At 43.4% G+C, this 27500-nt stretch overlaps 1 protein-coding gene across 1 annotated transcript in view; it reads left to right on the forward strand.

Annotated features, from left to right (window-relative positions):
* The window catches only part of wwc1 (WW and C2 domain containing 1), a 73632-nt gene that overhangs the window by 164 nt on the left and 45968 nt on the right, over nt 1-27500 (forward strand). Inside the window, 5 exon segments of the mRNA XM_080436255.1 lie at nt 1-1388; nt 8622-8731; nt 9386-9589; nt 12716-12792; nt 13012-13091. The exon segment at nt 1-1388 is cut by the window's left edge and continues 164 nt beyond it. Coding sequence (XP_080292381.1) covers nt 1270-1388; nt 8622-8731; nt 9386-9589; nt 12716-12792; nt 13012-13091 — 590 coding nt within the window. The 5' untranslated portion in view covers nt 1-1269.

Raw genomic sequence — 27500 nt, forward strand, 5'->3', positions numbered from 1 at the left:
GTTTAGAAGCGAAGCGGTTTGTTTGGTGCTGTTTGGACCTGCTGTTTGGTGGACCTGCTGTTTGGTGGACCAGTTTCTTTGTGGACCTGCTGGGTGGACCTATAAGTGGACCTATAAGTGGACCTATAAGTGGACCTATAAGCTATAAGTGGACCTATAAGTGGACCTATAAGTGGACCTATAAGTGGACCTATAAGTGGACCTACATACAGCAGCAGGAAGGTTTGAATCGAAGCTTCAAACTCAGAGAAACAACAAAGACAAGTTGTTATAAATAATGCAATTATGTGTTTATAATAATAATAATAATAATAATAATAAGTATTATTGTTGTTGTTGTTGTAACCTTCCTACTGATAGTTTACACACAGAGGAATTAAACTATAATATAATGAACTTATTTGTAAATAAATAAATAAATAGTGTAACATTTGATCCGTTTCCCTGAAAACATGGACATAAACTTCTATTTGTAGTTGTGTAGGTGTGTAGGTGTGTAGTTGTGTAGTTGCGAAGGTGCAACATTGTAGCCAAACGGTTCCCACAGAACGATTGATCCACTGATTGATGTGACTCTTCAGTTCATTCAGACTGAATGAACATTTCATGTGAAAAGCAACAAGGTGTCCAAAAGGCGACATTATGGATTCTGCTTTATTCATAATAATACAATAATCCAGAACCACAGATGTTACTGATGATGATGAAGATGATGATGATGAAGGAGACAACAGTCCTCTAGAAGACAGACACAGGATTCTGATGGATTCTGCTGTTTCATAGAATGTTTAATAAGAGGAACATTAATGTAAAACAACTTCCATGTGGACCTTGTACTCAAACATTGAACCTTTAGCATAATTATGAAGAACATTAAACCATCAGCAGATGAAGAACATTAAACCATCAGCAGATGAAGAACATTGAACCATCAGCAGATGAAGAACATTAAACCATCAGCAGATGAAGAACATTAAACCATCAGCAGATGAAGAACATTAAACCATCAGCAGATGAAGAACATTAAACCATCAGCAGATGAAGAACATTAAACCATCAGCAGATGAAGGAGAACATTGAACCATCAGCAGATGAAGAACATTAAACCATCAACAGATGAAGAACATTAAACCATCAGCAGATGAAGAACATTGAACCATCAGCAGATGAAGAACATTAAACCATCAGCAGATGAAGAACATTAAACCATATGAGCTGTTGTGTACATGTTGTGTACATTGTGTAGATGTTGTGTACATGTAGCCTGACATGCCCAGGAAGGAGTTGCCATTACCTGAGGGTTGGGAGGAAGCCATAGACTTTGACGGGAAGGTTTACTACATCGATCACGTCAACCAATGCACCAGCTGGATAGACCCCCGGGACAGGTAGGTGTAGGACCCCCCCCGTGTGTGTGTGTGTGTGTGTGTGTGTGTGTGTGTGTGTGTGTGTGTGTGTGTGTGTGTGTGTGTGTGTGTGTGTGTGTGTGTGTGTGTGTGTGTGTGTGTGTGTGTGTGTGTGTGTGTGTGTGTAGGGCATTGGTACTCAAAGAGGGATCCCCAGGGGTACGCCACATGCCTTTCTAAAGTGGATTTGGGGATCCATTCACTTATATTCAGGGGTCTAGTATATTCAGAGGTCTAGTACATTCAGGGTCCAGTATGTGTTCAGACTATAGTTGATTTGATAGGAAACTAGAAAAGGTGCTCCTCGGAGCACAGGTCTCCGCCAGGTCAGGTAGGTTATCATGGCCTCCTGGTGGCGCTATAATAGGACAATGTGGAAAGGTTGCCATTTCTTCTTAGGCCTCTGAAGGTAATCCGACACTGCATTCATGATTTGAGGCATTTTGTTCCAAAAATGTGTTTTGCTAAATTAGACCTGCTGGTGGCGCTATAACAGGGCAATGGGGAAAGGGTGGTATTTCCTCCTCAATGTAGTGAGAATGTGTGTGCAAAGTTTCACCGCAATCGGCTGCTGCGTTCATGATTTGTGGCATTTTGTTCAAAACGGGCCACTCCTGCAAGCGTTAGATGTTAATCTTAGCCAATCAGGATGGAATATGAAAAGTCGAACAGATCCGTCTAGATCACATGACTATAGAGATCATGTGTACCGATTTGCGTGATGTTTGGACAAAATCTGTAGGAATACTGTCAAAAAATCTGTTTTGCAAAAAGCGGCCTCCTGGTGGCGCTATAACAGGCCCATGTGAAAAATTTGGGGCAGAGGTTCTGAGTTGGCAGCCAGGAAGTGTGTGTGCACAGTTTTGCTGCGATCAAGCCAACGGTGCCGGAGATTAGCTGTTCACAGACGGACACACGGACAGATGGACAGGGTGCAAAACATACTCTCTCGCCATGCCTTTCGGCCTGGCGGAGACAATTAAATGTCAGTGTCATATGTTTTGTCCCAGTCCAGCCTTAATGCTGAAAGTCCCCTGTCTGGGGGTCCACAGGTCTTTCACATAGGAAGTGTGTCAGGGGGTCCACAGGTCTTTCACATAGGAAGTGTGTCTGGGGGTCCACAGGTCTTTCACATAGGAAGTGTGTCAGGGGGTCCACAGGTCTTTCACATAGGAAGTGTGTCTGGGGGTCCACAGGTCTTTCACATAGGAAGTGTATCTGTCTGGGGGTCCACAGGTCTTTCACATAGGAAGTGTATCTGTCTGGGGGTCCACAGGTCTTTCACATAGGAAGTTTGAGGCCTTTCTTTCCATCTGACTTGGTCATTCTAATCAATGAAAGAAGTATAGCACTCTCTGCCTCACACCGTTGTATGGAGAAGTATAGCACTCTCTGCCTCACACCGTTGTATGGAGAAGTATAGCACTCTCTGCCTCACACCGTTGTATGGAGAAGTATAGCACTATCTCTGTCACACACCGTTGTATGGAGAAGTATAGCACTCTCTCTGTCTCACACCGTTGTATGGAGAAGTATAGCACTCTCTCTGTCACACACCGTTGTATGGAGAAGTATAGCACTCTCTCTGTCACACACCGTTGTATGGAGAAGTATAGCACTCTCTCTGTCTCACACCGTTGTATGGAGAAGTATAGCACTCTCTCTGTCTCACACCGTTGTATGGAGAAGTATAGCACTCTCTCTGTCTCACACCGTTGTATGGAGAAGTATAGCACTCTCTCTGTCTCAGTGGCGTTCCCAGAAATTGCATTTAGGACAGGCGAGATCCCCCCCTCCCCCCCTCCGAAGGGGGGGGGGGGGTACTCGGGGGAAAATCTAAGGGGGAAACAAGTTAACAACACAACAACACTATCTGACTACAAAACTGAAAAACGTTAATAAAAACAATAATAACTATAATCAATGTATGTATTTTTATTCAAAAAAAAAGCAGCATTACAGAAAAGGCGAACATGATGTCCTGCACAAATTATTGACTCATTTCAACATTGCGATTACAACAGTAACAACTAGAAAAAGTGCTCCTCGGAGCACAGGTCTCCGCCAGGTCAGGTAGGTTATTGTGGCCTCCTGGTGGCGCTATAATAGGCCAATGTGTTTTGGGTGACATTTGCTCCTCAACATAGTGTGAATGTGCGTGCAAAGTTTGACCGTAATCGGACGCTGCGTTCATGATTTTGTTCAAAACAAGCCACTACTGCAAACTTTAGATGTCAATCGTAGCCAATCATGATGGAATATGAAAAATCAAACACATCCGTCTTGATCACATGACTATAGAGATCATGTGTACTGATTTGCGTGAAATTTGGATAAAATCGGAAGAAGTAATATGAAAAAAATTGTTTTACATAAGTCGGCCTCTTGGTGGCGCTATAAAAGGCAGATGTGAAAAATGCAGGGCAAAGGTTTTTCCTTGACCTCTAGGGAGTGCGCTTACAAAGTTTTACACAGATCGGTGCAGTTATAGGTAAAAACACAAATCGGCCTGTTATAGCGCCACCATGAGGCTGATTTGAAAATGTTCAAGTGGCATTTCTTCCTGGGCATAGTGGAAATATGCGTGCAAAATTTCAAGGAAATTGCATGCTGTGTTCATGATTTGAGGCATTTTGTTCAAAACGGAGCACTCCTGCAAACTTTGGAAGACATTTTTAGCCAATCAGGATGGAATATGACAAATCTGAAAGGCACATTTCGTTTAATGACTATAGAGATACTGTGTACCGATTTGCAGGAGTTTTGGACAAAATCTGTAGGAGTACTGTCAAAAAATATGTTTTGAACAAATCGGCCTCCTGGTGGCGCTATAAAAGGCCCATGTGAAACATTTGGGGCAGAGGTTCTGCTGTGGTATCCAGGGAGTGTGTGTGCACAGTTTCACTGCGAGCAAGCCAACGGTGCCGGAGATTAGCTGTCCACAGACAGAATGACGGACGGACACACGGACGGACGGACAGGGGGCAAAACATACTCTCTCGCCATGCCTTTCGGCCTGGCGGAGACAATAACAGCCAAATCAAATAGTTTTCAAGCATGTAGTGATGTCTCAAAACATGAGACGACTGGGCTTGCTGCACTTAAAAACTATAACTGAATCGTAGTTCAGACCTTCAGTTAAATCTCTCTCAAACGCTAGGAGACACAGACTAGGCGAGAGGTTGTCATTGTACTTCTGCATGTACTTTTTATGCCAGGTGAGTACAGGTGATGACCCAGACCCCCACTCCTGGCACTCCTAGTACCCCATGAAGACAATGGCATACACGATTTGCATCACTATAGGCGCGGGTCACTCTGCTGAATGGATACGGTAGTGATTGGCTGCCTGCCCGCATGAATGACGGCCGCTGTCTGTCAGTCTTTTACTTTATTTTCTAGGGGTGGCGAGATTTTAGTTGTACTATCGCGTACAACTACTGCGAACGAGCTACGTTCTGCTGGCAAATGTAAACACACTGAGCCGCTATTTCCTACTTCCGGTCCCCCCGCAGGATGTTTCCCACACAGGATTTTTGCTCCAGTAAATTCCCGCGGAAACAGGTGGATAGACCTACAGTAATGTAGACCTACTCTATAGGCCTACAGTAATGTAGACCTACTCTATAGACCTACAGTAATGTAGACCTACTCTATAGACCTACAGTAATGTAGACCTACTCTATAGACCTACAGTAATGTAGACCTACTCTATAGGCCTACAGTAATGTAGACCTACTCTATAGGCCTACAGTAATGTAGACCTACTCTATAGGCCTACAGTAATGTAGACCTACTCTATAGACCTACAGTAATGTAGACATACTCTATAGACCTACAGTAATGTAGACATACTCTATAGACCTACAGTAATGTAGACCTACTCTATAGACCTACAGTAATGTAGACCTACTCTATAGACCTACAGTAATGTAGACCTACTCTATAGACCTACAGTAATGTAGACCTACTCTATAGACCTACAGTAATGTAGACATACTCTATAGACCTACAGTAATGTAGACCTACTCTATAGACCTACAGTAATGTAGACCTACTCTATAGACCTACAGTAATGTAGACATACTCTATAGACCTACAGTAATGTAGACCTACTCTATAGACCTACAGTAATGTAGACCTACTCTATAGACCTACAGTAATGTAGACCTACTCTATAGACCTACAGTAATGTAGACCTACTCTATAGACCTACAGTAATGTAGACATACTCTATAGACCTACAGTAATGTAGACCTACTCTATAGACCTACAGTAATGTAGACCTACTCTATAGACCTACAGTAATGTAGACCTACTCTATAGGCCTACAGTAATGTAGACCTACTCTATAGGCCTACAGTAATGTAGACCTACTCTATAGGCCTACAGTAATGTAGACCTACTCTATAGACCTACAGTAATGTAGACATACTCTATAGACCTACAGTAATGTAGACCTACTCTATAGACCTACAGTAATGTAGACATACTCTATAGACCTACAGTAATGTAGACCTACTCTATAGACCTACAGTAATGTAGACCTACTCTATAGGCCTACAGTAATGTAGACCTACTCTATAGACCTACAGTAATGTAGACCTACTCTATAGACCTACAGTAATGTAGACCTACTCTATAGACCTACAGTAATGTAGACCTACTCTATAGGCCTACAGTAATGTAGACCTACTCTATAGGCCTACAGTAGGTGACAAAGGAATTATATCCCCTCATCCCTTCAACCTATAAAAAATAATAACCTAGCGGCAACAGAGAAGGAGCGCACGTGTTCTAAAAGTTTTGATAACACCAGTGCGTAGCGTCGCGTCCTGGTCCATTCTGCTGATTCAAGCATACTGTAATAACTGTGCTCTCATTGGCTGTAGCACGGATCTCCTCGGGGAGTGACCTTGCATCATTTGCAGTCGGCGACAAAGCCAAATATCAAACCTGCTCGATATCTAGAAACGCTCGGGAAGGCATCGCCGAGCGCTATCATCACGGCGAGATCCTCTCGCAGAGCCTTTCACCCACAGCGAGCAATATATCGGCGATCAAAGCCCGATCTGCGTCAGATCAGGGTTTTTTCCCAGAGCGCCAAAAAAGGTCCCCCGACAGCATAATCGGACCAAATATCCTACAGTGTGTACTATTCATTAGAAGGACAATATCAGTCACTAGAAGCAGAGACGTGTGTTTTAATGAGTCTAACATTCATTAGAAGGACAATATCAGTCAGTAGAAGCAGAAACGTGTGTTTTAATGAGTCTAACATTCATTAGAAGGACAATATCAGTCAGTAGAAGCAGAAACGTGTGTTTTAATGAGTCTAACATTCATTAGAAGGACAATATCAGTCAGTAGAAGCAGAAACGTGTGTTTTAATGAGTCTAACATTCATTAGAAGGACAATATCAGTCACTAGAAGCAGAGACGTGTGTTTTAATGAGTCTAACATTCATTAGAAGGACAATATCAGTCACTAGAAGCAGAAACGTGTGTTTTAATGAGTCTAACATTCATTAGAAGGACAATATCAGTCAGTAGAAGCAGAAACGTGTGTTTTAATGAGTCTAACATTCATTAGAAGGACAATATCAGTCAGTAGAAGCAGAAACGTGTGTTTTAATGAGTCTAACATTCATTAGAAGGACAATATCAGTCACTAGAAGCAGAAACGTGTGTTTTAATGAGTAACATTCATTAGAAGGACAATATCAATCACCAGAAGCAGAGACGTGTGTTTTAATGAGTCTAACATTCATTAAAGGACAATATCAATCACCAGAAGCAGAGACGTGTGTTTTAATGAGTCTAACATTCATTAAAGGACAATATCAATCACCAGAAGCAGAGACGTGATGTTTGGAGAAAATCTGTAGGAGTAATATAAAAACAGATGTTTTGCAAAAATCGGCCTCCTGGTGGCGCTATAGCAGGCCAATGTGAAATATTCAGGGCATCAGGAGACTTTAGGAGACAGAGGATCATGACCACATGGTTCTATGGTGGTGACAGACAGACAGACAGACAGACAGACAGACAGACAGACAGACAGACAGACATAAACACTAACAATAATAATAATAATAATGGTATCAGTTGTGCTGCTAGTTGTGTATTAGCTGGTCAAGTGTCACTATCACAACACGCACTGTCACACACACACACACACACAGACACAGACACACACACACACACACACACACACACACACACACACACACACACACACACACACACACACACACACACACACACACACAGAGAGTCAGGTGAATGGAATGTTATCTGTCACATACCAGAGAGAGGGGGAGGGACAGAGAAAGAGAGAGAGAGGTACAGTTGGACCTTGAGGCTTGGAGAAGTCTCATAAATTCACTTGATGGAATTTATACAACTGTGTGTGTGTGTGTGTGTGTGTGTGTGTGTGTGTGTGTGTGTGTGTGTGTGTGTTCTCCACTATTCATTATAAGTGGGTTATTGGTTCTGAATATCGGTTCATTATACATGAATTATATTTTATGCAAATATGTATTTTATTGTATATATACATATTTTCACTTAATACCCAGAACTCCCTCTTTCTCTCTCATTCTCTCTCTGTCTCTCTCTCTGTCTCTCTCTCTCATTCTCTCTCTGTCTCTCTCTCTCATTCTCTCTCTCATTCTCTCTCTCATTCTCTCTCATTCATTCTCATTCATTCTCTCTTAATGTGGATCAGTGGGGGATGTGTGTGTGTGGAGGGGGGGGGTGGTGGTCTTCTGTGAGTGTTTAATTATTCAGCTGAAACCAGAACCAGTTCAGTTTCACCCCCACAGCTGTGTGTGTGTGTGTGTGTGTGTGTGTGTGTGTGTGTGTGTGAGAGAGAGAGATCTGGACAGGTTGTCGTAGTTACTACGGGGGGGGGGGGATATGTAGTGGGGGTCCCTGTAGTGGGGGTCCCTGCTGTAGTGGGGGTCCCTGCTTCATCTCTCTCAACAGGCCTAGAATGTGTCCTTCAGGGCTTTCATCATCGTTAAATGTAATTATTTATCAGTCAAACAGACAATTGTGATTAACAATGTAATTGTATGTTAGGGCGTTAAATAAAAGTTCTATCCAATAATCAAAGTGTGTGTGTGTGTGTGTGTGTGTGTGTGTGTGTGTGTGTGTGTGTGTGTGTGTGTGTGTGTGTGTGTGTGTGTGTGTGTGTGTGTGCGTGTGCAGGCAGACCAAGCCCCTGACGTTCGCAGACTGTATCGGAGACGAGCTGCCAGTGGGATGGGAAGAGGTGTTCCACCCCACTGTGGGCCCTTACTATGTAGACCACAACTCCAGTAAGTTAATGAGAGGACCACAACTCATTAACTTAGTAGGAGGACCACAACTCATTAAGTTAATGAGAGGACCACAACGCCATTAAGTTAGTGTTAGGACCACAACTCTGTGACCATTACTCTAATCTCTCAGAGCTGCGCTTGAATCAGTCGGTAGCAGCGTTAAGAACCCGTGCACATTGGCTACAAATGGGCGTGCCATCAGATCAGGAAGCAGGCCGCGCTTTACCCAATCAAATGTAGTGGGCGGGATTTACATGTGTGCTGCTCGTTCCCCACTGGAAAACAAACCGAAACTCATTTAACAATAGCGTCCTCTGAGCCGACAAAACCACGGAAAGTTAGTAACATTTTAACTTGCTCTTTCATCATAGAAACAAGTGGGTTTATAACCAAAACCATCCATGTTCTCTGGGAGAAGTGGTGTTAGTGTTCTGTGTAGAAATATTGTTAGTGGGAATGAAAACATAGTCGCACCACCGGAAGTAAAAGCTGAAGGCAGACCAAAACCCCAGTTTCCCTGAGAGCACAGGTCCTCCGTTCAGCTCCGCCCAGAGCCAAATGAATAAGTGAAAAACAGCAGAGGGCGCTGTTTTTCCTTTTTATTTGACGATGGGTTCCCAGATTGCCATTACTCTGACCTTTGACCCTCAGAGAGGACCCAGCTGGAGGACCCCAGGGCTCAGTGGCAGAAGGAGCAGGAGGTGATGCTGAGGCAGTACCTGGAGGTGGCACAGGAGGCGCTGTCTGCCCAGAGGGAGCTCTTCCAGGTGAAAGAGCAGAGACTGAGGCTGGCCCAGCAGGAGTTCACCTCCCTGCACCACACCTGGAGAGACAAGAGCACCTCCCACACCTCCTGTAAGTACAAGTAGCACCTCCTATAAATACACCTCCTATAAATACACCTCCTGTAAGTAGCACCTCCTATAAATACACCTCCTGTAAGTAGCACCTCCTATAAATGCACCTCCTATAAATACACCTCCTATAAATACACCTCCTGTAAGTAGCACCTCCTATAAATACACCTCCTATAAATGCACCTCCTATAAATACACCTCCTGTAAGTAGCACCTCCTATAAATGCACCTCCTATAAATACACCTCCTATAAATACACCTCCTGTAAGTAGCACCTCCTATAAATACACCTCCTATAAATACACCTCATGTAAATACACCTCCTATAAATACACCTCCTATAAATACACCTCCTGTAAGTAGCACCTCCTATAAATACACCTCCTATAAATGCACCTCCTATAAATACACCTATAAATACACCTCCTATAAATACACCTCCTGTAAATACACCTCCTGTAAGTAGCACCTCCTATAAATACACCTCCTATAAATACACCTCCTATAAATACACCTCCTGTAAGTAGCACCTCCTATAAATACACCTCCTGTAAGTAGCACCTCCTATAAATACACCTCCTATAAATGCACCTCCTATAAATACACCTATAAATACACCTCCTATAAATACACCTCCTGTAAATACACCTCCTGTAAGTAGCACCTCCTATAAATACACCTTCTATAAATACACCTCCTGTAAGTAGCACCTCCTATAAATACACCTTCTATAAATACACCTCCTGTATGTAGCACCTCCTATAAATACACCTCCTGTAAGTAGCACCTCCTATAAATGCACCTCCTATAAATACACCTCCTATAAATACACCTCCTGTAAGTAGCACCTCCTATAAATACACCTCCTATAAATGCACCTCCTATAAATACACCTCCTGTAAGTAGCACCTCCTATAAATGCACCTCCTATAAATACACCTCCTATAAATACACCTCCTGTAAGTAGCACCTCCTATAAATACACCTCCTATAAATACACCTCATGTAAATACACCTCCTATAAATACACCTCCTATAAATACACCTCCTGTAAGTAGCACCTCCTATAAATACACCTCCTATAAATGCACCTCCTATAAATACACCTATAAATACACCTCCTATAAATACACCTCCTGTAAATACACCTCCTGTAAGTAGCACCTCCTATAAATACACCTCCTATAAATACACCTCCTATAAATACACCTCCTGTAAGTAGCACCTCCTATAAATACACCTCCTGTAAGTAGCACCTCCTATAAATACACCTCCTATAAATGCACCTCCTATAAATACACCTATAAATACACCTCCTATAAATACACCTCCTGTAAATACACCTCCTGTAAGTAGCACCTCCTATAAATACACCTTCTATAAATACACCTCCTGTAAGTATCACCTCCTATAAATACACCTTCTATAAATACACCTCCTGTATGTAGCACCTCCTATAAATACACCTCCTGTAAGTAGCACCTCCTATAAATGCACCTCCTATAAGTAGCACCTCCTATAAATACACCTCCTATAAATACACCTCCTATAATTACACCTCCTGTAAGTAGCACCTCCTATAAATACACCTCCTGTAAGTAGCACCTCCTATACATACACCTCCTATAAATACACCTCCTATAAATACACCTCCTATAAGTAGCACCTCCTATAAATACACCTCCTATAAATACACCTCCTGTAAATACACCTCCTGTAAGTAGCACCTCCTATAAATACACCTTCTATAAATACACCTCCTGTAAGTAGCACCTCCTATAAATACACCTTCTATAAATACACCTCCTGTATGTAGCACCTCCTATAAATACACCTCCTGTAAGTAGCACCTCCTATAAATGCACCTCCTATAAGTAGCACCTCCTATAAATACACCTCCTATAAATACACCTCCTATAATTACACCTCCTGTAAGTAGCACCTCCTATAAATACACCTCCTGTAAGTAGCACCTCCTATACATACACCTCCTATAAATACACCTCCTATAAATACACCTCCTATAAGTAGCACCTCCTACACTTCCTGTAAGTACAGGTTTAGGTTAATTAAGTTAATAACAGTATTTATGTTTTAATATATATTTATGTATGTAACTGTATAAAAACAGGTCTAGGGTCAGTTAATAACAGATATAACAGGTTTGTAACTGTATAAAAACAGGTCTAGGGTCAGTTAATAACAGATATAACAGGTTTACCCTTTAAATTCACCATTGTTTGGGGTGCCAGCCGGCTTTTCAACCGACACATTTCTAGAGTGAATACCTTCAAGAGAACCCACCGCAAGGATACATATTTACCAGCCATGCAACCTGCATGTATAACATGAACCCATCATTTCCACACCAAACCGTTTCAGTCACAATTGGTCACACAACTACTAAACAGTTCACATTAAAGAAAATAACACGCAGTCCTTGTTTAAAACAAAAAGTACCTTTTAGGATTTTATTCATTACTAGTTCATAGTTCAGTTCTTCAGTTCCACTTCCCAAAATACCCACAGTTAAATAGTGCTTACTCCAAAAAAGCCCCAAATAAATCCTGTTTAGGAAACAAAATGACCAAAAATAACCCCCTTCCAAACTCCTCCGCACTCCGCCTGTTAATAGGCTCCAAAGAAAACTTAAACTCCAGCAACCAGGCTCCCCTTTACCTTTGGTACCATGGCGTGGAATCCCGGATTAATGGCCGGTCCTGATCCGCCGTTGCCGTCGCCTCGCTGATGTCCAGTTTTAGTTTCTTTCGTTTCGTTTTTTGCGGATCCAACGGTCCTCCCGACGCGGACTGTAAACACGCGCGGCGCACGGACGCTAAAACCACTTCTAACATAGGGCTAACACAAAACCGACGGTCGCAGCCTTCGGTTGTGACTGACGCTACACAAACAAACACAGACAGTGACGGAGCCAGCGAGGTGATCTCCTGGAGTGCACTTCAAAGGGAGCGGGGTGGAGAGCGTGCGGAGACGGAAGGAAGGTGATAGGCTGACCGGTTTTGTGAATGGGGAGTGGAACTAGTGAATGAACGTGACGTGAAAATAAAACTCAGGGGGCGAACCGCCACAGTATGTATTAATATGTATATTTATGTGTCTACAGTGAACTCCAGGTCTTCCTCCTCCAGTAAATATGATCCAGACATCCTCAAAGCAGAGATCGTCACGGCCAAGAGCAGGGTGAGACCCTCTATATTATCATTATACACACTATATATATATATATATATATATATATATATATATATATATATATATATAAAATTACCACAAAAAGTGAAATATCCCTTTAACCCGTAAACTCTCTCTCTCTCTCTCTCTCTCTCTCTCTCTCTCTCTCTCTCTCTCTCTCTCTCTCTCTCTCTCTCCTGTATAAACTCTATGTCTCTCTCTCTCCAGGTGAATAAACTGAAGAGGGATCTGGCTGATATGAAACAGGAGCTTCAGTTCAAAGAGCAGGGCTTCACCACGCTTAAAGAGTAAGTCTGACCTCTGACCCTGCTTCACCACGCTTAAAGAGTAAGTCTGACCTCTGACCCTGCTTCACCACGCTTAAAGAGTAAGTCTGACCTCTGACCCTGCTTCACCACGCTTAAAGAGTAAGTCTGACCTCTGACCCTGCTTCACCACGCTTAAAGAGTAAGTCTGACCTCTGACCCTGCTTCACCACGCTTAAAGAGTAAGTCCTAAATCGATGCTTATTAGTTCCTCTGGTTCAGTGAAGAAAAGCGTCCTAACGGTAAGGCTGACGGAATGTCAGTGTATTCGTTGGATGTGTTGGATGTGTTGGATGCAGCTCAAAGTGTACTCAGGTATCTAGTTTGTCTCCGTCAGACCTTCCTAAACCGTGTTATTAACACATCCACCGCCAGAGGTTAATCTCATAATGTACTCACCAGTGCCAAGGTGTTTTTGTTGTTTTTTTGTTTTTTTCATGTCGCCATAGATCTTGTTAAAATCCTTAAGATTGAGCCGTGAACGGTCTGTTTACATCCGCGAGATCTCCCTGTATCTCCCAGTGAAAACCACGTGTCAAACGGGGCATCCATGTTTGAGTTAGAGCGGATTACGTTAAACAGTGAAATGCGAGGAGAAAAAACTACAGGAAGAGAATTGAGTTTCAGTTTCGTCTGTAGAATGGGAGCGGACGTGATCGTCGAAACCGGATCCCAAATAATTCTATTTCCTGTCATCAAACCGGAAACGGAAGTGGATCAAAAAAATCCGAAAGTGCACCCGGACCGCGCATGCGCGAAAAGACTGCAGCCCGTAGGACTACGGGCTCGGCGCTTAACCGTTGGATTTAACGGCCCGTAGAACTACGGGCCCGGCGGTAAAGGTGTTAAAGAACCTTCCTAAACCGTGTTATTAAAGAACCTTCCTAAACCGTGTTATTAAAGAACCTTCCTAAACCGTGTTATTAAAGTAAAACCTTCCTAAACCGTGTTATTAAAGTAAAACCTTCCTAAACCGTGTTATTAAAGAACCTTCCTAAACCGTGTTATTAAAGAACCTTCCTAAACCGTGTTATTAAAGTAAAACCTTCCTAAACCGTGTTATTAAAGTAAAACCTTCCTAAACCGTGTTATTAAAGAACCTTCCTAAACCGTGTTATTAAAGAACCTTCCTAAACCGTGTTATTAAAGTAAAACCTTCCTAAACCGTGTTATTAAAGTAAAACCTTCCTAAACCGTGTTATTAAAGAACCTTCCTAAACCGTGTTATTAAAGAACCTTCCTAAACCGTGTTATTAAAGTAAAACCTTCCTAAACCGTGTTATTAAAGTAAAACCTTCCTAAACCGTGTTATTAAAGAACCTTCCTAAACCGTGTTATTAAAGTAAAACCTTCCTAAACCGTGTTATTAAAGTAAAACCTTCCTAAACCGTGTTATTAAAGAACCTTCCTAAACCGTGTTATTAAAGAACCTTCCTAAACCGTGTTATTAAAGTAAAACGGGCGACAATGACCAAAACTCAATCGAAAATCGGCCAAAGTGTCAGTTTTCAAGATGTTTTGTCCATTATCTCTGGAACAGAAGGTCCAATCTGTTCAGTTTAAAGCTTGATGAGTGACTTTAAGGACATTAAGCACATAATGACACATTATGGGTTTTCTGGGTTTTCGGGCCTAAAAGTATAGTAATTGATCGGGCTGGGCAGAGCCTCTGGCCGACCCAGTAGGGCCCAGTAGGCCCAGTAGGGGCCAGTAGGCCCAGTAGGGGCCAGTAGACAGACAGATGTACAGACAGACAGACAGACAGACAGATTTCTGACTAGACTTCAACCTCCAAAAAACCCTGAACATCTTAAAAGCGTCTTTGTTTTGTTGAGTAGAGAAGACGTGGGAAAGTGTGGAAACGGCTGGAAAGTGACACAGTGTTAAGGAGAACTCCTTCTAACTCCATGGACCAGAGCTAAGGGCGGGCCGTCAAATATTTAACGCAATTAATTCCAAAAATGTAATACCACCGTTACGCGATAATTTGGACGAAAGAAGCATTGATAGATAAACAGTGTTCAGTGTGCTCTGTGTGTAACACTGTGTGTGTAACACTGTGTGTGTAACAGAGTGTGTGCTCTGTGTGTAACACTGTGTGTGTAAGTGTCACTGTGACTGTCACCACTCTGTTGCTCGCCCTGCAGGCTGGAGAGAGAGAGAGAGAGAGACACAGACAGACAGAGAGAGAGAAAAAGAGAGAGAGAGCGGTAGAGAGAGGTTAGGTTACAGACAGAGTGGTCTGACTACATTCCACAACGGTGTCACCTCTATGACCTTGTTCTGTCTCTGTCTCTCTACCTCTCTCTCTCTCCCACACACACACACACACACACACACACACACACACACACACACACACACACACACACACACACACACACACACACACACACAGGCTGTCTCTGTCCCTTGGGCAGCGGGAGCGGCAGGCTACAGACACACAGCGTTCCATTGCCTGAAGGGACGGGCCTTTCTGATTGGTTGAGACCACGTTGAGATGACGTTTCAGACTGAAACTTCAAAATAAAATGACCTTAACACATCGACTGCCAGGAATTAATGAATTAATTCATCATCCTTGCGTTTTTACCTTATTTTGACGATTCACTGAGAGCCACGGAGCCACGATGTGGACACAGATGTAAACAAACACGATGTAAACAAAGCTCACATTTTAACCCATTCAATCCGGGAACGCATCTCTGTCATTTTAGGTTTCTTTGGCCATTCAAAAACAGCAGATGAGCTTGTAGATCTGCTATGTTTGAATAGCCAAAGCAATCTGAAAATGACACATGCGTTCCCAGTCTTAACACATTGAATGCCAAAAACGGTCCGGACCGTTTTTGAGGGTCCAAACGAGAAGTGCCGAAAACGGTCCGGACCGTTTTTGACCCAATTCTATTTTTATACATGTGGGCCACGTGGGGCGCTAAAACGAAACTTTGACATCACCCAATGAGTTTCTGAGAAGAAGAGGCTGGATCTGGCTCCATGTCAAAAATCCTTCCGGTCGGCGTTTTCAATGTTATCTCCTTGATTAAAAGCTTAATATCTCCATTTCTTTTTAATGTGGTGGAAACGAGCCGTTTCCGATCGGCGATCACGCTGCAATGGAGGGTCGCGTTAGAAATATTATTGTTCCAGGCGTTAGTCGGGACCCTCCGCCGTCTCGCACGCACGCTTTGTTTACATGCATTTCCGCGTCGGGGCTTCTCACAGCACTCAACGTATAACGCAAGTGGATGGAAGAAATGCTGGCACTCAACGTATAATATTTTAATAAACCTCTGGCACCCAATGTGTTAATGGGTTAACCTGATCGTCCATTCTGTTGAATACGACTCGTTTTCACCAAAAAAATAAGAAATCTAAGCTAGATGTTTTTCTACATCTCATAACATAGGAGTGTTAACATAGTTATGTAGATATTATATCCATAATATATTATCTAATGTATTATACATATATTAGAGTATAACATAGGAGAAGAGTCAGTGAGTCAGTGAGTCAGTGAGTCTCATAACATAGGAGAAGAGTCAGTGAGTCTCATAACATAGGAGAGGAGTCAGTGAGTCAGTGAGTCAGTGAGTCTCATAACATAGGAGAAGAGTCAGTGAGTCTCATAACATAGGAGAGGAGTCAGTGAGTCAGTGAGTCAGTTACTCCCATAACATAGGAGAGGAGTCAGTGAGTCAGTGAGTCTCATAACATAGGAGAGGAGTCAGTGAGTCAGTGAGTCAGTGAGTCTCATAACATAGGAGAGGAGTCAGTGAGTCAGTGAGTCTCATAACATAGGAGAGGAGTCAGTGAGTCTCATAACATAGGAGAGGAGTCAGTGAGTCAGTGAGTCAGTTACTCCCATAACATAGGAGAGGAGTCAGTGAGTCAGTGAGTCAGTTAGTCTCATAACATAGGAGAGGAGTCAGTGAGTCAGTGAGTCAGTGAGTCTCATAACATAGGAGAGGAGTCAGTGAGTCAGTGAGTCAGTGAGTCTCATAACATAGGAGAGGAGTCAGTGAGTCAGTGAGTCAGTGAGTCTCATAACATAGGAGAGGAGTCAGTGAGTCTCATAATATAGGAGAAGAGTCAGTGAGTCAGTGAGTCAGTGAGTCTCATAACATAGGAGTGGAGTCAGTGAGTCAGTGAGTCAGTGAGTCTCATAACATAGGAGAGGAGTCAGTGAGTCAGTGAGTCAGTTACTCCCATAACATAGGAGAGGAGTCAGTGAGTCAGTTAGTCTCATAACATAGGAGAGGAGTCAGTGAGTCAGTGAGTCAGTGAGTCTCATAACATAGGAGAGGAGTCAGTGAGTCAGTGAGTCTCATAACATAGGAGAAGAGTCAGTGAGTCAGTGAGTCAGTGAGTCTCATAACATAGGAGAGGAGTCAGTGAGTCAGTGAGTCAGTGAGTCTCATAACATAGGAGAGGAGTCAGTGAGTCAGTGAGTCTCATAACATAGGAGAGGAGTCAGTGAGTCAGTTAGTCCCATAACATAGGAGAGGAGTCAGTGAGTCAGTGAGTCAGTGAGTCTCATAACATAGGAGAGGAGTCAGTGAGTCAGTGAGTCTCATAACATAGGAGAGGAGTCAGTGAGTCAGTTAGTCCCATAACATAGGAGAGGAGTCAGTGAGTCAGTGAGTCTCATAACATAGGAGAGGAGTCAGTGAGTCAGTTAGTCCCATAACATAGGAGAGGAGTCAGTGAGTCAGTGAGTCTCATAACATAGGAGAGGAGTCAGTGAGTCAGTGAGTCTCATAACATAGGAGAGGAGTCAGTGAGTCTCATAATATAGGAGAAGAGTCAGTGAGTCAGTGAGTCTCATAACATAGGAGTGGAGTCAGTGAGTCAGTGAGTCTCATAACATAGGAGAGGAGTCAGTGAGTCAGTGAGTCAGTGAGTCTCATAACATAGGAGAGGAGTCAGTGAGTCAGTTAGTCCCATAACATAGGAGAGGAGTCAGTGAGTCAGTGAGTCTCATAACATAGGAGAGGAGTCAGTGAGTCAGTGAGTCTCATAACATAGGAGTGGAGTCAGTGAGTCAGTGAGTCTCATAACATAGGAGTGGAGTCAGTGAGTCAGTGAGTCTCATAACATAGGAGTGGAGTCAGTGAGTCAGTGAGTCAGTTAGTCCCATAACATAGGAGAGGAGTCAGTGAGTCAGTGAGTCGCATAACATAGGAGTGGAGTCAGTGAGTCAGTGAGTCTCATAACATAGGAGTGGAGTCAGTGAGTCAGTGAGTCTCATAACATAGGAGAGGAGTCAGTGAGTCAGTGAGTCAGTGAGTCTCATAACATAGGAGTGGAGTCAGTGAGTCAGTGAGTCTCATAACATAGGAGAGGAGTCAGTGAGTCAGTGAGTCTCATAACATAGGAGAGGAGTCAGTGAGTCAGTTAGTCCCATAACATAGGAGAGGAGTCAGTGAGTCAGTGAGTCAGTGAGTCTCATAACATAGGAGAGGAGTCAGTGAGTCAGTGAGTCTCATAACATAGGAGAGGAGTCAGTGAGTCAGTGAGTCTCATAACATAGGAGAGGAGTCAGTGAGTCAGTGAGTCTCATAATATAGGAGAAGAGTCAGTGAGTCAGTGAGTCTCATAACATAGGAGTGGAGTCAGTGAGTCTCATAACATAGGAGTTGAGTCAGTGAGTCAGTGATTCTCATAACATAGGAGAGGAGTCAGTGAGTCAGTGAGTCAGTGAGTCTCATAACATAGGAGAGGAGTCAGTGAGTCTCATAATATAGGAGAAGAGTCAGTGAGTCAGTGAGTCAGTGAGTCTCATAACATAGGAGTGGAGTCAGTGAGTCAGTGAGTCAGTCAGTGAGTCTCATAACATAGGAGTGGAGTCAGTGAGTCAGTGAGTCGCATAACATAGGAGTGGAGTCAGTGAGTCAGTGAGTCTCATAACATAGGAGTGGAGTCAGTGAGTCAGTGAGTCAGTCAGTGAGTCTCATAACATAGGAGTGGAGTCAGTGAGTCAGTTAGTCCCATAACATAGGAGAGGAGTCAGTGAGTCAGTGAGTCGCATAACATAGGAGTGGAGTCAGTGAGTCAGTGAGTCTCATAACATAGGAGTGGAGTCAGTGAGTCAGTGAGTCAGTGAGTCTCATAACATAGGAGTGGAGTCAGTGAGTCAGTGAGTCTCATAACATAGGAGAGGAGTCAGTGAGTCAGTGAGTCTCATAACATAGGAGAGGAGTCAGTGAGTCAGTTAGTCCCATAACATAGGAGAGGAGTCAGTGAGTCAGTGAGTCAGTGAGTCTCATAACATAGGAGAGGAGTCAGTGAGTCAGTGAGTCTCATAACATAGGAGAGGAGTCAGTGAGTCAGTGAGTCTCATAACATAGGAGAGGAGTCAGTGAGTCAGTGAGTCTCATAATATAGGAGAAGAGTCAGTGAGTCAGTGAGTCTCATAACATAGGAGTGGAGTCAGTGAGTCTCATAACATAGGAGTTGAGTCAGTGAGTCAGTGAGTCAGTGATTCTCATAACTTAGGAGTGGAGTCAGTGAGTCAGTGAGTCTCATAACATAGGAGTGGAGTCAGTGAGTCTCATAACATAGGAGTTGAGTCAGTGAGTCAGTGAGTCAGTGATTCTCATAACATAGGAGTGGAGTCAGTGAGTCAGTGAGTCTCATAACATAGGAGTGGAGTCAGTGAGTCAGTGTGTCTCATAACATAGGAGTGGAGTCAGTGAGTCAGTGAGTCTCATAACATAGGTGTGGAGTCAGTGAGTCAGTGAGTCTCATAACATAGGAGTGGAGTCAGTGAGTCAGTGAGTCTCATAACATAGGTGTGGAGTCAGTGAGTCAGTGGACGGAAGTGATTTTTTTTGTGATGACATCACATCCGTTCCTTCTCTGACAGTCAAGGGATCATATATATATATATATATATTAGAGTATAACATAGGAGAAGAGTCAGTGAGTCTCATAACATAGGAGAAGAGTCAGTGAGTCTCATAACATAGGAGAGGAGTCAGTGAGTCAGTGAGTCTCATAACATAGGAGAGGAGTCAGTGAGTCAGTGAGTCTCATAACATAGGAGTGGAGTCAGTGAGTCAGTGAGTCTCATAACATAGGAGAGGAGTCAGTGAGTCAGTGAGTCTCATAACATAGGAGAGGAGTCAGTGAGTCAGTTAGTCCCATAACATAGGAGAGGAGTCAGTGAGTCAGTGAGTCAGTGAGTCTCATAACATAGGAGAGGAGTCAGTGAGTCAGTGAGTCTCATAACATAGGAGAGGAGTCAGTGAGTCAGTGAGTCTCATAACATAGGAGAGGAGTCAGTGAGTCAGTGAGTCTCATAATATAGGAGAAGAGTCAGTGAGTCAGTGAGTCTCATAACATAGGAGTGGAGTCAGTGAGTCTCATAACATAGGAGTTGAGTCAGTGAGTCAGTGATTCTCATAACATAGGAGAGGAGTCAGTGAGTCAGTGAGTCAGTGAGTCTCATAACATAGGAGAGGAGTCAGTGAGTCTCATAATATAGGAGAAGAGTCAGTGAGTCAGTGAGTCAGTGAGTCTCATAACATAGGAGTGGAGTCAGTGAGTCAGTGAGTCAGTCAGTGAGTCTCATAACATAGGAGTGGAGTCAGTGAGTCAGTGAGTCGCATAACATAGGAGTGGAGTCAGTGAGTCAGTGAGTCTCATAACATAGGAGTGGAGTCAGTGAGTCAGTGAGTCAGTCAGTGAGTCTCATAACATAGGAGTGGAGTCAGTGAGTCAGTTAGTCCCATAACATAGGAGAGGAGTCAGTGAGTCAGTGAGTCGCATAACATAGGAGTGGAGTCAGTGAGTCAGTGAGTCTCATAACATAGGAGTGGAGTCAGTGAGTCAGTGAGTCAGTGAGTCTCATAACATAGGAGTGGAGTCAGTGAGTCAGTGAGTCTCATAACATAGGAGAGGAGTCAGTGAGTCAGTGAGTCTCATAACATAGGAGAGGAGTCAGTGAGTCAGTTAGTCCCATAACATAGGAGAGGAGTCAGTGAGTCAGTGAGTCAGTGAGTCTCATAACATAGGAGAGGAGTCAGTGAGTCAGTGAGTCTCATAACATAGGAGAGGAGTCAGTGAGTCAGTGAGTCTCATAACATAGGAGAGGAGTCAGTGAGTCAGTGAGTCTCATAATATAGGAGAAGAGTCAGTGAGTCAGTGAGTCTCATAACATAGGAGTGGAGTCAGTGAGTCTCATAACATAGGAGTTGAGTCAGTGAGTCAGTGAGTCAGTGATTCTCATAACATAGGAGTGGAGTCAGTGAGTCAGTGAGTCTCATAACATATGAGTGGAGTCAGTGAGTCTCATAACATAGGAGTTGAGTCAGTGAGTCAGTGAGTCAGTGATTCTCATAACATAGGAGTGGAGTCAGTGAGTCAGTGAGTCTCATAACATAGGAGTGGAGTCAGTGAGTCAGTGTGTCTCATAACATAGGAGTGGAGTCAGTGAGTCAGTGAGTCTCATAACATAGGTGTGGAGTCAGTGAGTCAGTGAGTCTCATAACATAGGAGTGGAGTCAGTGAGTCAGTGAGTCTCATAACATAGGAGTGGAGTCAGTGAGTCAGTGAGTCAGTCAGTGAGTCTCATAACATAGGAGTGGAGTCAGTGAGTCAGTTAGTCCCATAACATAGGAGAGGAGTCAGTGAGTCAGTGAGTCGCATAACATAGGAGTGGAGTCAGTGAGTCAGTGAGTCTCATAACATAGGAGTGGAGTCAGTGAGTCAGTGAGTCAGTGAGTCTCATAACATAGGAGTGGAGTCAGTGAGTCAGTGAGTCTCATAACATAGGAGAGGAGTCAGTGAGTCAGTGAGTCTCATAACATAGGAGAGGAGTCAGTGAGTCAGTTAGTCCCATAACATAGGAGAGGAGTCAGTGAGTCAGTGAGTCAGTGAGTCTCATAACATAGGAGAGGAGTCAGTGAGTCAGTGAGTCTCATAACATAGGAGAGGAGTCAGTGAGTCAGTGAGTCTCATAACATAGGAGAGGAGTCAGTGAGTCAGTGAGTCTCATAATATAGGAGAAGAGTCAGTGAGTCAGTGAGTCTCATAACATAGGAGTGGAGTCAGTGAGTCTCATAACATAGGAGTTGAGTCAGTGAGTCAGTGAGTCAGTGATTCTCATAACATAGGAGTGGAGTCAGTGAGTCAGTGAGTCTCATAACATAGGAGTGGAGTCAGTGAGTCTCATAACATAGGAGTTGAGTCAGTGAGTCAGTGAGTCAGTCAGTGATTCTCATAACATAGGAGTGGAGTCAGTGAGTCAGTGAGTCTCATAACATAGGAGTGGAGTCAGTGAGTCAGTGTGTCTCATAACATAGGAGTGGAGTCAGTGAGTCAGTGAGTCTCATAACATAGGTGTGGAGTCAGTGAGTCAGTGAGTCTCATAACATAGGAGTGGAGTCAGTGAGTCAGTGAGTCTCATAACATAGGTGTGGAGTCAGTGAGTCAGTGGACGGAAGTGATTTTTTTTGTGATGACATCACATCCGTTCCTTCTCTGACAGTCAAGGGATCATATATATATATATATATATATATATTAGAGTATAACATAGGAGAAGAGTCAGTGAGTCTCATAACATAGGAGAAGAGTCAGTGAGTCTCATAACATAGGAGAGGAGTCAGTGAGTCAGTGAGTCTCATAACATAGGAGAGGAGTCAGTGAGTCAGTGAGTCTCATAACATAGGAGTGGAGTCAGTGAGTCAGTGAGTCTCATAACATAGGAGAGGAGTCAGTGAGTCAGTGAGTCTCATAACATAGGAGAGGAGTCAGTGAGTCAGTTAGTCCCATAACATAGGAGAGGAGTCAGTGAGTCAGTGAGTCAGTGAGTCTCATAACATAGGAGAGGAGTCAGTGAGTCAGTGAGTCTCATAACATAGGAGAGGAGTCAGTGAGTCAGTGAGTCTCATAACATAGGAGAGGAGTCAGTGAGTCAGTGAGTCTCATAATATAGGAGAAGAGTCAGTGAGTCAGTGAGTCTCATAACATAGGAGTGGAGTCAGTGAGTCTCATAACATAGGAGTTGAGTCAGTGAGTCAGTGATTCTCATAACATAGGAGAGGAGTCAGTGAGTCAGTGAGTCAGTGAGTCTCATAACATAGGAGAGGAGTCAGTGAGTCTCATAATATAGGAGAAGAGTCAGTGAGTCAGTGAGTCAGTGAGTCTCATAACATAGGAGTGGAGTCAGTGAGTCAGTGAGTCAGTCAGTGAGTCTCATAACATAGGAGTGGAGTCAGTGAGTCAGTGAGTCGCATAACATAGGAGTGGAGTCAGTGAGTCAGTGAGTCTCATAACATAGGAGTGGAGTCAGTGAGTCAGTGAGTCAGTCAGTGAGTCTCATAACATAGGAGTGGAGTCAGTGAGTCAGTTAGTCCCATAACATAGGAGAGGAGTCAGTGAGTCAGTGAGTCGCATAACATAGGAGTGGAGTCAGTGAGTCAGTGAGTCTCATAACATAGGAGTGGAGTCAGTGAGTCAGTGAGTCAGTGAGTCTCATAACATAGGAGTGGAGTCAGTGAGTCAGTGAGTCTCATAACATAGGAGAGGAGTCAGTGAGTCAGTGAGTCTCATAACATAGGAGAGGAGTCAGTGAGTCAGTTAGTCCCATAACATAGGAGAGGAGTCAGTGAGTCAGTGAGTCAGTGAGTCTCATAACATAGGAGAGGAGTCAGTGAGTCAGTGAGTCTCATAACATAGGAGAGGAGTCAGTGAGTCAGTGAGTCTCATAATATAGGAGAAGAGTCAGTGAGTCAGTGAGTCTCATAACATAGGAGTGGAGTCAGTGAGTCTCATAACATAGGAGTTGAGTCAGTGAGTCAGTGAGTCTCATAACATAGGAGTGGAGTCAGTGAGTCAGTGAGTCTCATAACATAGGTGTGGAGTCAGTGAGTCAGTGGACGGAAGTGATTTTTTTTGTGATGACATCACATCCGTTCCTTCTCTGACAGTCAAGGGATCATATATATATATATATATATATATATTAGAGTATAACATAGGAGAAGAGTCAGTGAGTCTCATAACATAGGAGAAGAGTCAGTGAGTCTCATAACATAGGAGAGGAGTCAGTGAGTCAGTGAGTCTCATAACATAGGAGAGGAGTCAGTGAGTCAGTGAGTCAGTGAGTCTCATAACATAGGAGAGGAGTCAGTGAGTCAGTGAGTCTCATAACATAGGAGAGGAGTCAGTGAGTCAGTGAGTCTCATAACATAGGAGTGGAGTCAGTGAGTCAGTGAGTCTCATAACATAGGAGTGGAGTCAGTGAGTCAGTGAGTCAGTGGACGGAAGTGAATCTTTTTGCGATGACATCAGGATTATTTTTAAAGGACGCATATACGCGTTTATTGGCGGGCGATGTGTTAAAATCCATTTCACCACCACTTTTATATATATATATATATATATATATATATATATATATATATATATATATATATATATATATATATATATATATATATATACACATGTATTCGTTCTTAGCGGGCAATGTGTTAAAATCCATTTCTCCACCACTTTAAGATGAAGCCATTAAGGAAGTGCCAAATTCCCTGCAGTTCTCATTAATGGCCCAGCAGGTGTCACTATTTGGCTGCAGAAGGACTACCACTCCATCTAATAGACGCCTTAACAGACAACGTCACACAGATGATGTGAACCAGTATGCGTGCGCAGGCCGGCACAAAATGAACCCCACCGCTCATAAGATGCAATGTAAAAGTCTCACGTGTAAAAATGCATCCCATCAAACTTTCAGATGCTGTTTTTCTCCCAGTGTGGAAGAAGAATGCTTAGGATGTTTACTGTGATCTCTGCCTCTTGAAATATAGAATCCTTGGTTTCTGTTGTGCGTAAACAATAATAACAATTCAAAGCAGTTTTCCCCCAAACCCCTCCTCCAGTGGCTGTCATAAGAACAGAGGGAGCGCTCTATGATCACGGCACCAGAACCTGCTCTTGCTCGCTCAGCTGCAGCCCGTCAAGCCTAATTTATGCTCCGTCCCGCGAAGTTGTCACGCGCAGAGAACGGCCGAGAACAGCAGACCTCCAAGCTCACAGCGGTCTCATCCACGACGCGGTTGTGAGCTTGTATGTCAGCTGTTCTCGGTGCGCAATACGGTTGCGGGGTGAAGTATATATGTCTCGCTAGGGCGCACCTCCCCAGCCTACACACAAGAGGAGGTTGAATGAAGTGAAACCAGCGAAACCCCCAAAACAACAGGTTTGGGGATCTGTTGGGAATTGATTACATGAAACAGTCACCTGTGCGTCCAGTCTCAATGTTGGTAAACAAATCATACTACAAAGCTTCCGTTTGTCCTGGTAATCAGTTTCATTGTTTGGTTATGTTATACAAGAAGAACAATTTCAGTACAACGTTTGCCACAACGCCCTTACTTTATTTAGGCATTGTTTTGTCTACTTTTCATTGTTCATTATACATTTGGCTCTTTGGAGCATATTTATTTTCTTTCAACAATATTTCGGCTCCGTACGAAACACACCGGAAGGGGACGCCGATAGCAACATTTAGCCAAATGGCTAATATGTACTTAAAGGGATACTTCACTTTCGGGCCGGGGACACATTTAAAAAAAATATTAAAAATAAATGAAAAAAGTTATGGAAAATTCATGGCCCCCTCACGCATTAGAGTGTCCTACTAATGTGTGAGGGGGCCATGAATTTTCCATAACTTTTTTCATTTATTTTTAATATTTTTTTTAAATGTGTCCCCGGCCCGAGAGTGAAGTATCCCTTTAAACATTTGCTACTACTTACTATGTCTTTGCAGCCATTGTGGGAATGTCCCTATTCCCACCTTATTCCCACCCCAGTCACGTTAATATGTCCGTAATTTTTGTGTCATACACATCCCAAAGCAAATATTATTAACCACGTTATCGTCTTATAATGACTCGCTTTAGAAACAACTGTGGCGTCTGACACCAACCCGGCACAGAGAACAGACACAGTTCAGGCTTCAAAGCTCAATTTATTAAAGGGAAACTTAACAGTTCATGGGGGCATGCATCTCAGGCAAAAACAACTTAGGTTCTTCCCGCATCAGGGGTTAGTAGGGGGTAAGGGTAAACAGAGTAGGCTTCATGATCGCTCGTACATTGCCTATAAAACAAAAGAAACATAACATGAGCTTTGCATTCAACCATAGCATTGATCACTATTAACACTGAGAAATGAGTGGAGTGTATCGCTTACCGCCGGACGGTGTTTCCCCAGGGAGAGTCAAGAGTGAGTGAGCCTGAGTGAGCTGCCTTTGTAAACTCAGCCCAGCTGCCTTCTGATTGCCCAGCACGCAGGTGTCATCATTTCCAACTGATTGAGGATGCAGAGTGGCACGTACCGCCCCTCAATCAGTTGCCCTAGGCAACGGGGCTGTCTGAGGTGCTGGACTCTAGGCTCCTCACTCTGGCTCTCACTGTAGGAAAACTCACCTGACCGGCGGGACTGGAGCGAGGCTCCACACAACATAAGACGTCTTCTTCGCTGTACACTGTTAACAGGGTTGCCAGGTTTCACTCGGCTCGCGTGAGAAACAAGCAATCAGGTGTACGAAAATTGGCTCCGGTCTTGCTAATCCAAAGTCGCTTATAATAAGTGGACATGGCAACACTGATCGTCCATGGGTGCCAGGTCTAGCAAGAGAAACAAGCAACCAGGTCTGTGAAAGTTGGCTCCGGTCAATACAATACATTAGTGTAATTCTTAAAATTATCTCATGTAGGATAGACCAGAAGGTGTCTAACATCGGTCTACCTGTCTGTCTCTCATGTAGGATAGACCAGAAGGTGTCTAACATCGGTCTACCTGTCTGTCTCTCATGTAGGATAGACCAGAAGGTGTCTAACATCGGTCTACCTGTCTGTCTCTCATGTAGGATAGACCAGAAGGTGTCTAACATCGGTCTACCTGTCTGTCTCTCATGTAGGATAGACAAGAAGGTGTCTAACATCGGTCTACCTGTCTGTATCTCATGTAGGATAGACAAGAAGGTGTCTAACATCGGTCTACCTGTCTGTCTCTCATGTAGGATAGACCAGAAGGTGTCTAACATCGGTCTACCTGTCTGTCTCTCATGTAGGATAGACCAGAAGGTGTCTAACATCGGTCTACCTGTCTGTCTCTCATGTAGGATAGACCAGAAGGTGTCTAACATCGGTCTACCTGTCTGTCTCTCATGTAGGATAGACAAGAAGGTGTCTAACATCGGTCTACCTGTCTGTCTCTCATGTAGGATAGACCAGAAGGTGTCTAACATCGGTCTACCTGTCTGTCTCTCATGTAGGATAGACCAGAAGGTGTCTAACATCGGTCTACCTGTCTGTCTCTCATGTAGGATAGACCAGAAGGTGTCTAACATCGGTCTACCTGTCTGTATCT

The sequence above is a fragment of the Gymnoscopelus braueri genome, assembly GCF_963280865.1.
Source record: "Gymnoscopelus braueri genome assembly, chromosome: 8".
NCBI lineage: Eukaryota > Metazoa > Chordata > Actinopteri > Myctophiformes > Myctophidae > Gymnoscopelus > Gymnoscopelus braueri.